Below are 13,291 nucleotides of genomic sequence, written 5' to 3' on the forward strand. Positions count from 1 at the left end.
CGTCAATCCTCCAACCACAGCACAAGGGGTGTCGGAGCCAGCCCACAGCATCGGAACCACGGCCCATCAGTCAGACAGCAGGCACCACACAGGACATGCAAACACGGAAGATATACGCGGCAATACAAACGGGGAGCGCCAGGCGATGCGGAGCCGGAGACAGGCCGCGAGCCGTAACACAACAAATGTAGGCTGTTGACTTTTTAGATCTTTTTACCATGTTATAATATTGTTCCCTTATCAGAAAGATGCATAGAGATTTTAGATGTCGTTCACACATGTTTCAGTAATTTAGCGATCTCTCCCAGGCCCTATTTGAACCCTCATTACATTTAGCTGTAAGATTCTGTGCAGTGCTCAGCCGACAAGTCTATGCAACTCACACAGTAATTCTCCATAAGTATACAAAAACATGATACAAAACAATACACTACTTCACACACGTGATGCGATGTGCTGTTGTTTTGTTAGTGGGATGCTTGCTAATCTGAAGTGGAGTGACTTAGCATGGAGAGCAAAGGGAGGGGCCACTTACAGACTCAAAAATTAAAGTGAAACTTACGTTGATTTTGGCTAATATAGAATTTTCAAAACAATACAACGTAACATCAGTATGTGATGTGGTGGCATGTTAATACTCCATAGAAGTAAAATATCCCCTCTACAAAAACTTGAAAAAGAGAAATTGCAAGATTATTTAAACACACATAGATGACCTATAAAACTTCTTCAGGCATGTTTTTGGCCAGGGAACAACATTATAACATGGTAAAAAGCTCCAAAAAAGCTTGCATAATACCCTCTCTTTAATGCCATACCATGGAACATTACAGGCAAGCAATAACTTCCCCACATAGACAAACATGTGGTGCCAGACCCCAGAAAAGTTACATAATGCTTTTTTACGGTATACCAAATAATACCGTATTTTTCAGACTATAAATTGCTCCAGAGTATAAGACACAACAGCCAAAAAAAGTGTAATGAAGAAGAAAAAAATATATATAAGTCACTCCTTTTGGGGGAAATTATTTCTTCAGATAACTAACTATAGCATAAACAACATAAGTTTACCAAACTCTCCATCTCACTCCAAATCACTAAATCCATTGAATTCTTCATCCCTGGTGTCACTTCTGCGCAACTCCGCTAGTTCCAGAGGTAAAAGGAGCACCGTTTCCTCTTCTGCGTAGCTTTCGTCAGACTCGGCATCAGTTCCAGGTAGAATTATCCTGACAGGATGGTTTCGGTTGTCACTGAAGTCCAGGCATCCAGTGACTTCCAGGAAAGATGCATGTTGCACCCTCCTGGTTGTCACAAGTTTCTCGTTCACTCTAAACTTTCTTTCTGCTGCTCGATTACTGTTTTTGGCTGTATATTTCGCTACTTGCAGCTTGTAATCAGCAAAATATGATTTTCTTTTTGGGGGCATTTGTGTTCAGTCTTCACAGTCGTCTTAATAAGTTTGTTTAAAATGTAAAATTTTCTGTGGTACAGAAGTAATGGTGCGATCAACTGACATGATACAGACCAGACAGTGGCTGTTTTTGCTGGAGACATGCACAGTAAATCATGAAGTGACAGTGGTACAGGAGTAATAGGAGCAGCAGATACTGGCACATAAGCCTAGAGCACCGTCTTGCAGCTGTCAGTGTGAACATTTTAATATATAAGTCGCACTGGAGTATAAGTCACAGAATCTCCCAAACCATGAAAAAAAAGTGTGACTTATAGTCCGAAAAATACAGTATATCAATTTCTTCCTACCCAGAACTGAAACTCAAATTTTACAGCAAGCTAGGCGGCCGCTCTTACACTTAGCATTATAGACAACGTCACCATTAAAACCTGACAGATTTCCCCTGCTGTTCCTTTTCTTTTCCACATCAATAGCCCGGCTCCACACGCCGCTTTCACACCTCACGCCTCCCTCAGTCAGTCTGTCTTTCATCGGAGCACCAGGCAGGTACCCCCCATCATGTGCTACTGACATTACTCACCGCACTCACAACCACCAGGTACAGGCCAATGTCTATATCACAATAAGAAGCACGTCTGACAGCAAAAGGATATAAGGCGGAAGGTAAGGAGCCAATGTTTTATTCATACGACCTCCGCTTGTGGATACACGGAGAGTTCAAACTGTACAAGGATTCCAGCCGTTGTCTGTTAGGTTACAAAGCTGTCATATCTGAGGGCATGGCAGGTGGAGTGGATATACTGTAGATAGAATAGATTTTTCTCAAATGTTAAAGGAACTACATGTTAGGGGTGTGTAAAAATATTGAAATATCAACATATGGTATCGTTTAATGTGCTGATACAGTATCAATATCGTGGCCTGCTGTATTGATATATAGTATTTTTTGGTATATTTTACTAAATTATTTTGTTACAACACTACAGTTTTGTTGCTTGTTTAGTGGAAGGAAACTTGACTATGCAACACTTTTGACATATCCACTGTTTTGATTATTAAAATGGCTGAATTTTGCACTAAATTGGTTTAACAAAGACTTTTACTATCACAGCCACAATTTAGCCTTTATTTTTTTATTGAATTGTATCGAAACAATTTGAAATATATTGTATCAAATCAAAAGCTCACTGTATCGAGGTATGTATTGTATCAGCAACGTCTTAATGATAGCCAGCCTTAATCACTAAATTTGGTGATACAGTATCAATATCGTGGGCTGCTGTGTCGATTTATTGCTAAGAGTATATTTTACTAAATTATTTTGTATCAGCGCTACAGTTTTATCGCTTGTTTACTGGAAGGAAACTTGTTTATGTAACACATTTGACATATTCACTGTTTTGATGTTTAAAATGGCTATGTTTCATAGGAATTTTGCAAACAAGATGTTGGTATCACAGCCATGATTTAGCCCTTATTACCTCCGCCAAGGAGGTTATGTTTTTGCCGGCATTTGTCTGTTTGTTTGTTTGTTTGTTTGTTTGTCTGTTAGCAACATAACTCAAAAAGTTATGGACCGATTTTGATGAAATTTTCAGGATTTGTTGGAAATGTGAAAAGGAAGAACTGATTTCATTTTGGGGGTGATCCGGAAGAAATCCTGGATTCTGGATCACTTTGAAATTTTAGTTAACATTGTGGTAAATGGGGCCAAAAATTTTGTTTCTCAATATCTCGGTTAATTATTGACCAAACCCCATGAAATTTGACTCAGGGATGGAAAATGGGATCCTCTTTCATATTCCAAATTGAAAGATACGAGACAAATATTTATGGAAAACACAATTAATATGAGGGGGACTGTAGTCCTTGGCGGAGGTCTGCGCTCTCTGAGTGCTTTTCTAGTTTTTTATTGAATTGTATCGAATTGTTTTTAAATATTTTGCATCGAATCAAAAGTGCACTGTATCGAGATATGTATCGTATCGTGGTCCATGTATCGAGGTATGTATCGTATCAGCAACTTCTTTATGATACCCTAACCCTTAATCATGATACTAAATTTGGTGATACAGTATTGATATTGTGGGCTGCTGTGTTGATATATCACCAAGAGTTTTTTTTTTTTAAAATTCTTTTAGCAATTTTTTGTGACTGTACGACATTTTTGTTGCTTGGAAAACGGTTTTGATTATTTAAATTTATGCATTTCATATTAACGTTGCACAAGTACTGGTTTAACAAATTAATATTGTTGCTTAAATGCATTCGGTTCTTTAAAGGTGCACTGAGTAACTTTTTAGTTGGGGGTCCGCCACCTTCTTTTTTCTATGGATACGTCATTGCTCTGCCTGGAATGTTCCACGGTATGACATTACACAGATCTGCCTTATATTTATTCAATTACAGGTGTATTTATTGCTCAAAAATACCTAGAAAAACAGGCGCTCTGACCTTGAGAGGGGTTGCATCTCCACACATCTGACTTGTAACTTGGTCTGGTTTGGTCTCCTGAAGACAGAAGGGTTTAATGCCATACTGTGAAACATTCCAGACAAAGCAATAGCATCTCCGTGGAAAAAAAGCACAAAACACCTTTAAAAAACAGCAGTATATATCAATTATCACGTGTATCACAATACCGTGATAATACTGTATCGTGAGACATGTATCGTGTATTGTATCAAATCATGAGGTGACCCTGAGATTCTGAGCCGTTCTGTATATCACCTGCAAATTACTGTTTTTAAAAAAAGTACTACAATTAAAACTGAACATGGGTTGCCATTACCTAAACTTGCATATAGAAGAGTTTTCCTCAGAGGCTGCACTAATACATGATGGCTGCAGGTGCTGAGGTTTAGGTAGTGACCATTCCGATCAGAGAGAGTCATTTTTGGTTCAAACCAACTGGATTTCAGCATCAGAACTGGCAGCCCATTTGAATTGAGTTACAAGAAAGGTTAAAGAGGTTAAATAAGGAAAGCAAAAGGCCAAGTTAGAATACAAAGCAGTGGATCAAAGCCTGAGACTGCATTAAAGGACACTTGTACAATTTGTACGAACATACTGGTGCTATATTTGCATGCAGAAAAACATAATAGAGAGCATAGAGGACCGCTTTGAAACTGTATTATTGCTGTCTTTTAATAGATTCTTTTTCAGATCAAGGTTTAGTTAAGGCCTAAACTAAACCTTGGTCTGAAAAACTAATATATTAAATGAAATTATCAGAAGACTAAATTAATCACTGGACTGTATTATTGCTGTATGTCCCTGGCAGCAGAGAGCAGTGGCTACAATTTAAAGTGGAACTAAACCAGGGGTGTCCAAACTTTTTTCATCAAGAACCACATGTCAGAACACAGAAGAAGCAGAAGGCTGATCGAGGGCCATAGACAGTAAATAATTGAAATATGTGCATTTTTAACATGTTAGAATGAGTCAGCAGACCTCTATTCAAGCTTGCCATCTCAAAGGTACACACTAAATATTAGGTATTGGCTTTATCAAGGTAGATTTTCACATAACTTGCAGTAAAAAGTACTTAAGGTAATTTAGACCAATTCACCTGGAAGCCTGAGGGCCAAGAATAATTGATATGAATGCCACATTCGGCCACAGTTTGGACATGCCTGAACTAAACACTAAATTATCTTTTCTTTGCTACTAAACTCTGTATAAGATTTTTAACTAACTGCATTGTGTGCTGCTCCTTTTCTGGCTATTTTTGTACAAACTGCTCGCCAGGCTGGCGCCACCTAGTGCCTTCGCTCCAATTCATTTCTCTCCAGCGACTAAGGCAGGAATCGGAATACACTAGGCGGTTTGCAAGAACCCCAGAAGTTGTAGACCGCGCACCGACCAATCAGCGAAGAGCTGTGAGGTCATGACGTCAAACTCAAGCGCCTGTCTGGGTCCCTTTTGTGGTAAAGCACAACAGTAAACAAAGCTGTCGAGGTGGACGTAGATGAAGCCATACATTTGTGTTGGCAACGATTCCTGAGATCGAGGATTTAAAGCCAGAACAAAGAGAATGTTTGGTGAATTTTATCAAGGGGAAAGACGTTATTGCCCTTCTTCCTACGGGATTTGACACATTACATACGTCATGACCATATAGCAGCAATTGGTTAAATTTCCACGATGTGAAACCGGCTGATGAATCAGGCAAGCAAACTGCAGCTTTCTCGTCAAAAACAGTCAAAACCTGAGTATATGCTGCTGCCACTGGTCACATAGCACTGTCAGGTACTATGTAACATCACGCAGGACTGCCCTGATTATAGCCATATGCTTCTGTTTACAAACACCTGTCTGCAGAGGTGGAGTTTGAAGTGTGGATACCTGACCAATTACTCTCTTTGTTATGTTTTCAGACCTCACTCCTTCTCCTCTTCCACTCTTTTCTTTTGTCCTTCAGATACTGCCCTGTTTAGTAGCTCTATTTGCAATGGGGTTGTAGGCAAAGCAGTGTTTAGTGCCACTTTAAAAACTTTTCGCACAAACTTTTTTCCTCCAGTAACCACTGTTTTGTACTTAGGGAATAGTCCCGATCTAGAACATATAATTATAGTTGCGAACAGATGCCAAAATTGTGCATTACCATAACAAAGCTGTGTGTGTGCTGTTGTGAAATCCTGAATCATATTATCATTAATGTGGCCTGCATTGGACAGTTTTAGTCTATAGACATACAAAGATTCCCTTCAACTAAAGTGTACTTATTTTACTGAGCAATTAGCATAGCTTCTTGTTTCTTTTCCTTAGCAGTGATTTATTTCTATCCTATACATACCCTAATTAGCATGCTCCCTGTTGACTCGAGTTGGACTTCCAGAGGGCAGAACAAATAAATACAGATTAAACTCTTTGGAATGCAATGCAACTCACAATTGGCAACTAAAACCAGAGGCGTACAGGCGGAATTAATCATTTCTCTTTTAAACGATTTTGGTCAATGCTTTTGTATCTAATGAGTTTGTTTGGACAGGTCAAGAGGGCAGATATTGCTAAATGCCTCAGAGGGAGGAGTTTTAGTTCAGTGCTGTAGAAGAGATATTGTACATTTATTACCCGATATGTTTTCTTTGCATGTTCAAAACCGTAATTAAACTGAACATTAGACATTTTAGTTAATATTTCGTTCCACATACTTTCTAAGGACTGGGGCTGGGTATCATTAAGAAGTTGCCGATGCAATACATACCTCGATACAGTGCACTTTTGGTTTGATACGATATATTTCAGATAGATTAGATCCGGTTCAATAAAAAATAATGTCTAAATCATGGCTGTGACAGTAAAAGTCTTTGTTAAACCAGGTTTTGTGTAAAGTGAATATGAAACACGCCCATTTTAATCATGAAAACGGTGAATGTGTCAAATGTGTAGCATAAACAAGTTTCCTTCCTCTAAACAAGCAACATAACTGTAGCGCTGTAACAAAAAAATTTTTTGTAAAATATACCAAAAAATACTCTTGGCGATATATCGGTACAGCAGCCCAGGATATCGATACTGTATCATCACATTAAATGATATGATATTTAGATATTTTTGTACACCCCTACTAAGGACTTATGCACTGTCTGTATACTCCACAAAAAGTACTAATACCTATTACAAATATATGATTTTTGAATATATTGTCTAATATAGTGGTTCCCAAGCTTTTTTTCCCAGCCACCTGTAATTTATCCGTGGATACATTGGTGACCCCTATATTATTTTCCTACCTGAAACTGCGGTATAATATCATACTCTCACATACTTTTTCTGGTTTAATAAACTGAAATTCCTATAAATACTTCATAGAAGCAATTAAGATGTCATGTCTTCATTAAAATTCTCATAGTTTGGACCTCTTTGGAATCTTTGGAGGGCCAAATTTGGGTCTGATAGAAAAGATTTGGTGTAACTGAAAAGAATATTCAAAAGCCTGCAAATAAAGATGATAAAAAATAAATTCAATTGTAATCTTGCAATAGGTTTGTAAACAAAAAAGCTCTAGTTCTTCAGTTGTTTTTTTTTTATATCACTCGCCTGATTCATCAGACAGTTTCACTTCGTAGAATCCGTCTGACCTTGCAGTGTTAGAATTTGTTTGCTTGATGGCAGGTACTTTTTAAAATTTAACCAATCGCTGCTATTTGGTCGTGACGTGTGTAATGCACCACTAATGGGGCTAACTGGTATATTAAGCTTTTCCCAAATCCTGTAGGAAGAAGGACAATAACGTCTTTCCCCTTGATAAAATTCACCATTCTCTGAATTTCGGCTTTGAATCCTCAATCTCGGGAATCGTTGCCAACACAGAATGTATGGCTCTTCGCTGACTGGCTGGTGTCCAAACTCGCACTTCGGGGGTTTTTGCCAACCGTCTAGTGTATTCCGATTCCTGATCTAGTCGCTGGAGAGAAATGAAATTGAGCATAGGCACTAGGTGGCGCCAGTCTGGCTACAAAAACACAGCAGCTGACTCAACAAAATTAAGCCAGCCGAAAGTTAGAAAATGTGGTTTGTTTTGTTTGTCTAGTCAGTATTTTTGGTGTTTCTGGTGGACTGTCATCTGAACGTTGTCATTGGTAGAACCCAAAGAATATCACCCATTCCTTGTGTTATGTACTGTATATAAAATAATGTCATGTTTAGACTGTACATAGCTCTTGATATTCAGCAGTCTTATCTAGCTACACGCTTTATGTCTCTTTAGTAACTGTAATGTCATTTTTCCACTATAGAACGTGTTTCCTGATCCTTCCAAGCACTGTGGACCGTACCAGCCCCGGGCCTCTGTGACAGATAAGCAGCTGAGAGGACATGCTAATGTGCACTCCCATGACACCATTGGTAAGGCTTATCGGAGCGCGAGCTAGTACTCCACGTGACCACTGCTTTCTCCATCTGAAGCTACAACAGTGCACAGGCTTTACACTGAACAGCCTCAGACCACAGACTCAAGATATAAATGGACATAAGTAACCTGCTGGCTGCCTCGTTCCAAATGGGAAGGGAGCGTGGGTGTGATTCCGCCTCCTTTGACTTTATAGAGCTTTTTCAAAACGGTCAGAAGTGCCGCGATGTAGGGTAAACGTCACTTCCGGTTAATGCTTCTCTATGGTAAAATATCTGTGGACCAAAGACCAAAACTTAAAGACGAACAGAGACTAGCATTAGTGAACTACTCCTGAGCAAAACCACCATTATTGTCATGAATAAAGTCTTGAGTTTTCATCTTTCTTACCTTGATAGTTGTGGATAAATTCTTCATGGACAGAATATGTCCTTTGTCGATCTTGTTGGTGGAAGATATGGTGATGGGGCAGATTTATGAAGCTGGTGGAAAATACGTGAGACATTTCCACAGTGGCACTTCCTGCTGTTGTAAAAAAGGTCTATTGAAAAACCGTCACACCTCTCTCTCTTAAGAGAAAAGTTACATAGTGCACCTTTTAAAAAATGTACAAATACAGTCCAAATCATGATGCCTTTCTTTGTACTGAGGGCATATCCTATCACAGAGAGCCCTTTAGTTTTCAGTACAGCCTGGTTTTAGTCTTTTATCAGCTAAACGTATTATTATGATGAATTGGAAGGAATGTAAACACAAGTGCTTTGATGTAGACAATTGGTGCAAAGACTTTTTGGATTGGACTGTAGCAAAACCCCATTTGGACAATAAAATGTAATGTTTAATATACTGTAATCTGAAAAGGAAAATGTCAAAATAACTCATGTGTGTAAAATCCTTCAGTTGTCCAGGTAGAGTCCATGGCAAAGGAGAAATTCAATTTGTCAACTGGACAAAAGTTTATTTGGTCAAAGAAACATTTCGCACACACACACTTGACTGGAGTGTGGTCGCATGTATGTATGTAACACATGTATGTATACCGTCCTACTAAGGCAGACTGTCATTTTGTTTGTATTTGAGACCTCCTTTATATTGTGAATAAATATCATGAAAAATATTGAGCGCATAATTGACCTTTGACCCTTATTTGGCAGTTCCTGTACTCTGCCTTTTTATCATGAGCCAAAAATAAGGAGTCGTGCAAAGGTCAAAGGTCAATTTTGAGCTCAGTATTTTTCGCATACAAACATTTCTTCATTATAGCAACTAGGTGTCAAATTTTGGGAGCCCTGCCCATTATACTTCTGGCTGGACAAAACAGAAACTTTGAAGTAATTTTTCTCAGTTTCACACTCTGGCCAGTTTAAGATCTTTTGTCTTTGTAGGACAGTACATGTAGATGCTTGGATAATGTGTGTAAGAGTGTGTTTGGGGTTGCCCACCAAAAAAACAAAAAACTAAATTTGAGGGAACAATGGAGCAGAAAAGCAGCTTTGAATTTTGTAAATATGATGTGGCACAATGTAAAAACACTCATGGAAACATTGTATTGAAAAACTTTTTTTTACTCAAGACCAGACATGTCAGACTCAGGCCGGGAGCCAAATTTGTCCCGTGATATAATTATATTTGGCCCACAAGATCATATCAAATATGTACTATAGCTGGTCTGGCGACTACAGATAGGCTATAGAGACATTATTTATTTAGAATTTTGTTATTATTTTATATTATGCTTGTTCTGGATTCAATGTTTAAGCAAAACTTTTATTAAACATTTATTTTAATTTTCTCCTGCTCAAGATGTTAAAAAAAACAAACAAACAACAACAACAAAAAATAAATAAATAAATAAAAATACAAACAAACTGGATTTAGTCGTAGTATCTGGCAACCCAAAGTGAGTATCTCATTCTGCTTTCTGACTGGATGATAATTGGTAAAGAAATATGTATAAATAATCCTACATATACTTTAACATGTTATTTATTTCAGTTTAGTTCATTTTTATCATTGGTTTACACAGATTTTTACCATATACTTAGGTAATTTTTCTGCCATACTGAATGCAGAGAAGATAGCAGCACTTGTATTATTTGGCCTCCTCTCACATGAAACTTTTATTTTGGCCGCAGGGATGATAGCTGTGGATCAAGACGGCCATGTTGCTGCTGGCACCTCCACCAATGGGTTGACACACAAAGTACCCGGGTCTGTACACCATCCTGAAATCTCTACCAGACATGTGAAATGCACCATGTGTGTGGACTAGTGTTTTGTGAAGTGATTTTATGAGCGACCTGTCCACACAGCTTAAAGTGCGTTTGACAGGTGTTTTTGTAATTATTACTTCAATTGCTGGGATAAGACTTGTGGTTAATATTTATTCAAATTTTACTTCAGTCAAGTTGCAGTTTGCGAAAAAAAAAAAAAGTTGAAAATTACAAGATGTTCAGGTTGTCAAAACTAATGAACCTGAGCTGGAGGATTTTACACAATTTTCTGACAGTTTAAGCATTCATTTAACTAAGTAAAGCTTGTTGGCCCTTGTTTACATTTTGGTCACTAGATAACACTTATGAAATTAAGGGAAATTATAAACTTCACTAAAACTGTCAACTATGGAAAACTAGGAAAGTGTTTTAGCCAAATATTATAACCATCATTTATCAGTTTTAGCTTCAGCACTAAAATATTATTGACTTAAATTGTGCTTCCACGTTGGCGCACTATTAAAACATTATAACCAAATACAGGCTTTTTTTTTTTTTTTTGCTGTGGGTCAACAGTAGCAATGTTGCCAAGAGCTTTCCTTCAGCATTCAAGATCTCCAGGTTTCTGATGTTCTCTTAAGACAAATATTTATTTTGTAGTGTGCTGATCATTTTTCCACTGATGTCTTGATTATCACTATTGTCAGAGCTGTCAAAACCATCTCAGTCTAACCTGGCTGACCTCCTCTGTCTAAATATACCTGTACTTGTTAGTGCAGCGGGTTAAAATGGCAAACTACACTCGTGGTTTTGTTATATTTTTAATAAGTCAGGAAAGGTCAGAGTCATTTTTATTTGTATTTTATCTATGGGTTTCAGAGTGATATAAAACCAGCTCTGTAGCCATAGAAGTGAACATATCAAAATAAAATATTATATGTTTGTCTTCTTGTTATGAAACTTTGCTTTCTTCTATTAAGACAAATTTGTAAAAAGCTAAATAATAACAATGATACATCTTTATTTACAATATATAATCTTTATTTATACATTTATAAAGCATAAAGTGCCGTACAAGCAGCAAAGAACAATCAAAACAGCATCCAGAAAGCATACAAAATCAGACAATGAAGCGAATCAGTTCAGTTAATTTTAATAAATAAGTTAATAAAATTGAATTAAAATAAATAAGGAATAAAATCTAGGTTAAACCAGTCAAAGGAAAGCCTACTGATAAAAATGAGTTTTACAAAGTGATTTAAAAGATGATACTGATGGTGTGAGCCTTATCTCCTCAGGCAGGTCGTTCCAAAACTGAGGCGCCCGGACCGAAAAGGCGCGATCAGCCTTCATCCGGAGCCTGGACTCTGGAACAGCGAACAAGGACCTGCCTGAAGATCTAAGGCTGTGGGAGGCTTGTACTGGGTTAAAAGTTCTGAAACGTAACTCTGTGCAAGACCTAAACGAGCTTTAAAAGTGATCAGTAAAATCAATTCTAAAACACACAGGCAGCCAGTGAAGGGAAGTAAAACAGTGATAATGTGTAGATGCCTGTTAAAATCAGTGAGGAGCCGAGCTGCTGCGTTCTGAACCAGATATCTTATTTACCTGATATGTTAGGTAAATAAGCTATTTACACCAAGTTTATACAAATTGTTATATCTTTTGAATCGGCAAAAGTGCTCAAAAATTATCACCCATTCATCAATTTTCTGTTTATAGGCTCCATTTTGAGCACTTAGACATATTTTGTGCTTCTGAACTCTTATTTGTCATGTCAAGTTTTCAACCCTCCATGAAACCATGAAAACCGAGTTACCAGTAAATGCAATGTAATTTGTGCAATATTCAGGGTTCCCACTCTTTTTCGCTGACAAAATTTCAAAACTTTTCCATTACTTTTTCATGACCTAAAGTGAATTTTCCATTACTTTACAGCACCTACGTGTGTAGAATTGATCAGACTTTTAGGGCTAAATATGAAATGTTAACCCTTTCCACTCACCTTCTGGTTTGGTATTATAGTTTTTTAACCTTCAAAATACTGTCAGCGCATTTATTGTCATCTCTTTTAAACAAAAGGCGATTATGTTTGGAAATAATCATAATAGCCTAATGAGAAAATTCTATGACTTTTCCGATATTTTCATTGAATTGACAAAATTCCATGACTTTTCCAGGCCTTGAAAATGGCATTTTCAATTTCCATGACTTTCCCAGGATTTCCATGACCGTGAGAACCCTCAATATTAAAGACTGAGTATATCTTGGAATATCTCTTGGGTCCTAATTGAACAGCGGTACGATCCTGTCCAATGCTGGGCCGTGAGCCTATTTCACCCTGTTCCCATACAGACATTTCCATAAATATACAAAAGCCTGATACAGACTTAACATTCCTAATGCAGTAGTAATGAGGCAATCTGAAGGGGGAGTGACTTAGCACAGAGCAGGAGGGAAGTCTTGAGTGTTAAAAACAATACTGAAACCTATTAAAGCATGTTAATACATTGTTTTCAGCAAATATTCAAAAAAGTAAAAGGTAACATGGTGGTCAAAATGTTATATGTTGACAATTAATACCCCATAGAATTGTTAATAACCCCTCACAAATACTACAAATAACTAACTTTGACTCATACTCAAAATACCTTGCATGTTTTCCACTTGCAGGCGCGTGGGAGACTCTCCTATCGCGGGGGCGGGGGCTTACGCAGACAGCCAGGTCGGAGCAGCTGCCGCCACTGGAGACGGAGACGTGATGATGCGCTTTCTTCCCAGGTACAAACACCCTGTAATCCC

General features: G+C 37.8%; 1 protein-coding gene across 2 annotated transcripts in view; it reads left to right on the plus strand.

Moving 5' to 3' along the window:
* Positions 1-13,291, plus strand: part of aga (aspartylglucosaminidase) — a 49,892-nt gene that overhangs the window by 30,909 nt on the left and 5,692 nt on the right. For both annotated transcript variants that reach the window (XM_020917650.2, XM_055159161.1), the window contains 3 exons: positions 8,164-8,272; positions 10,412-10,487; positions 13,163-13,270. In XM_020917650.2, the coding sequence (XP_020773309.2) occupies positions 8,164-8,272; positions 10,412-10,487; positions 13,163-13,270 (293 nt within the window). The remainder of the gene's footprint in view (positions 1-8,163; positions 8,273-10,411; positions 10,488-13,162; positions 13,271-13,291) is intronic.

This window comes from Boleophthalmus pectinirostris, unplaced genomic scaffold (assembly GCF_026225935.1).
Source record: "Boleophthalmus pectinirostris isolate CB_2022bp ecotype Guang Dong unplaced genomic scaffold, ASM2622593v1 HiC_scaffold_23, whole genome shotgun sequence".
Classification (NCBI taxonomy): Eukaryota; Metazoa; Chordata; class Actinopteri; order Gobiiformes; family Gobiidae; genus Boleophthalmus; species Boleophthalmus pectinirostris.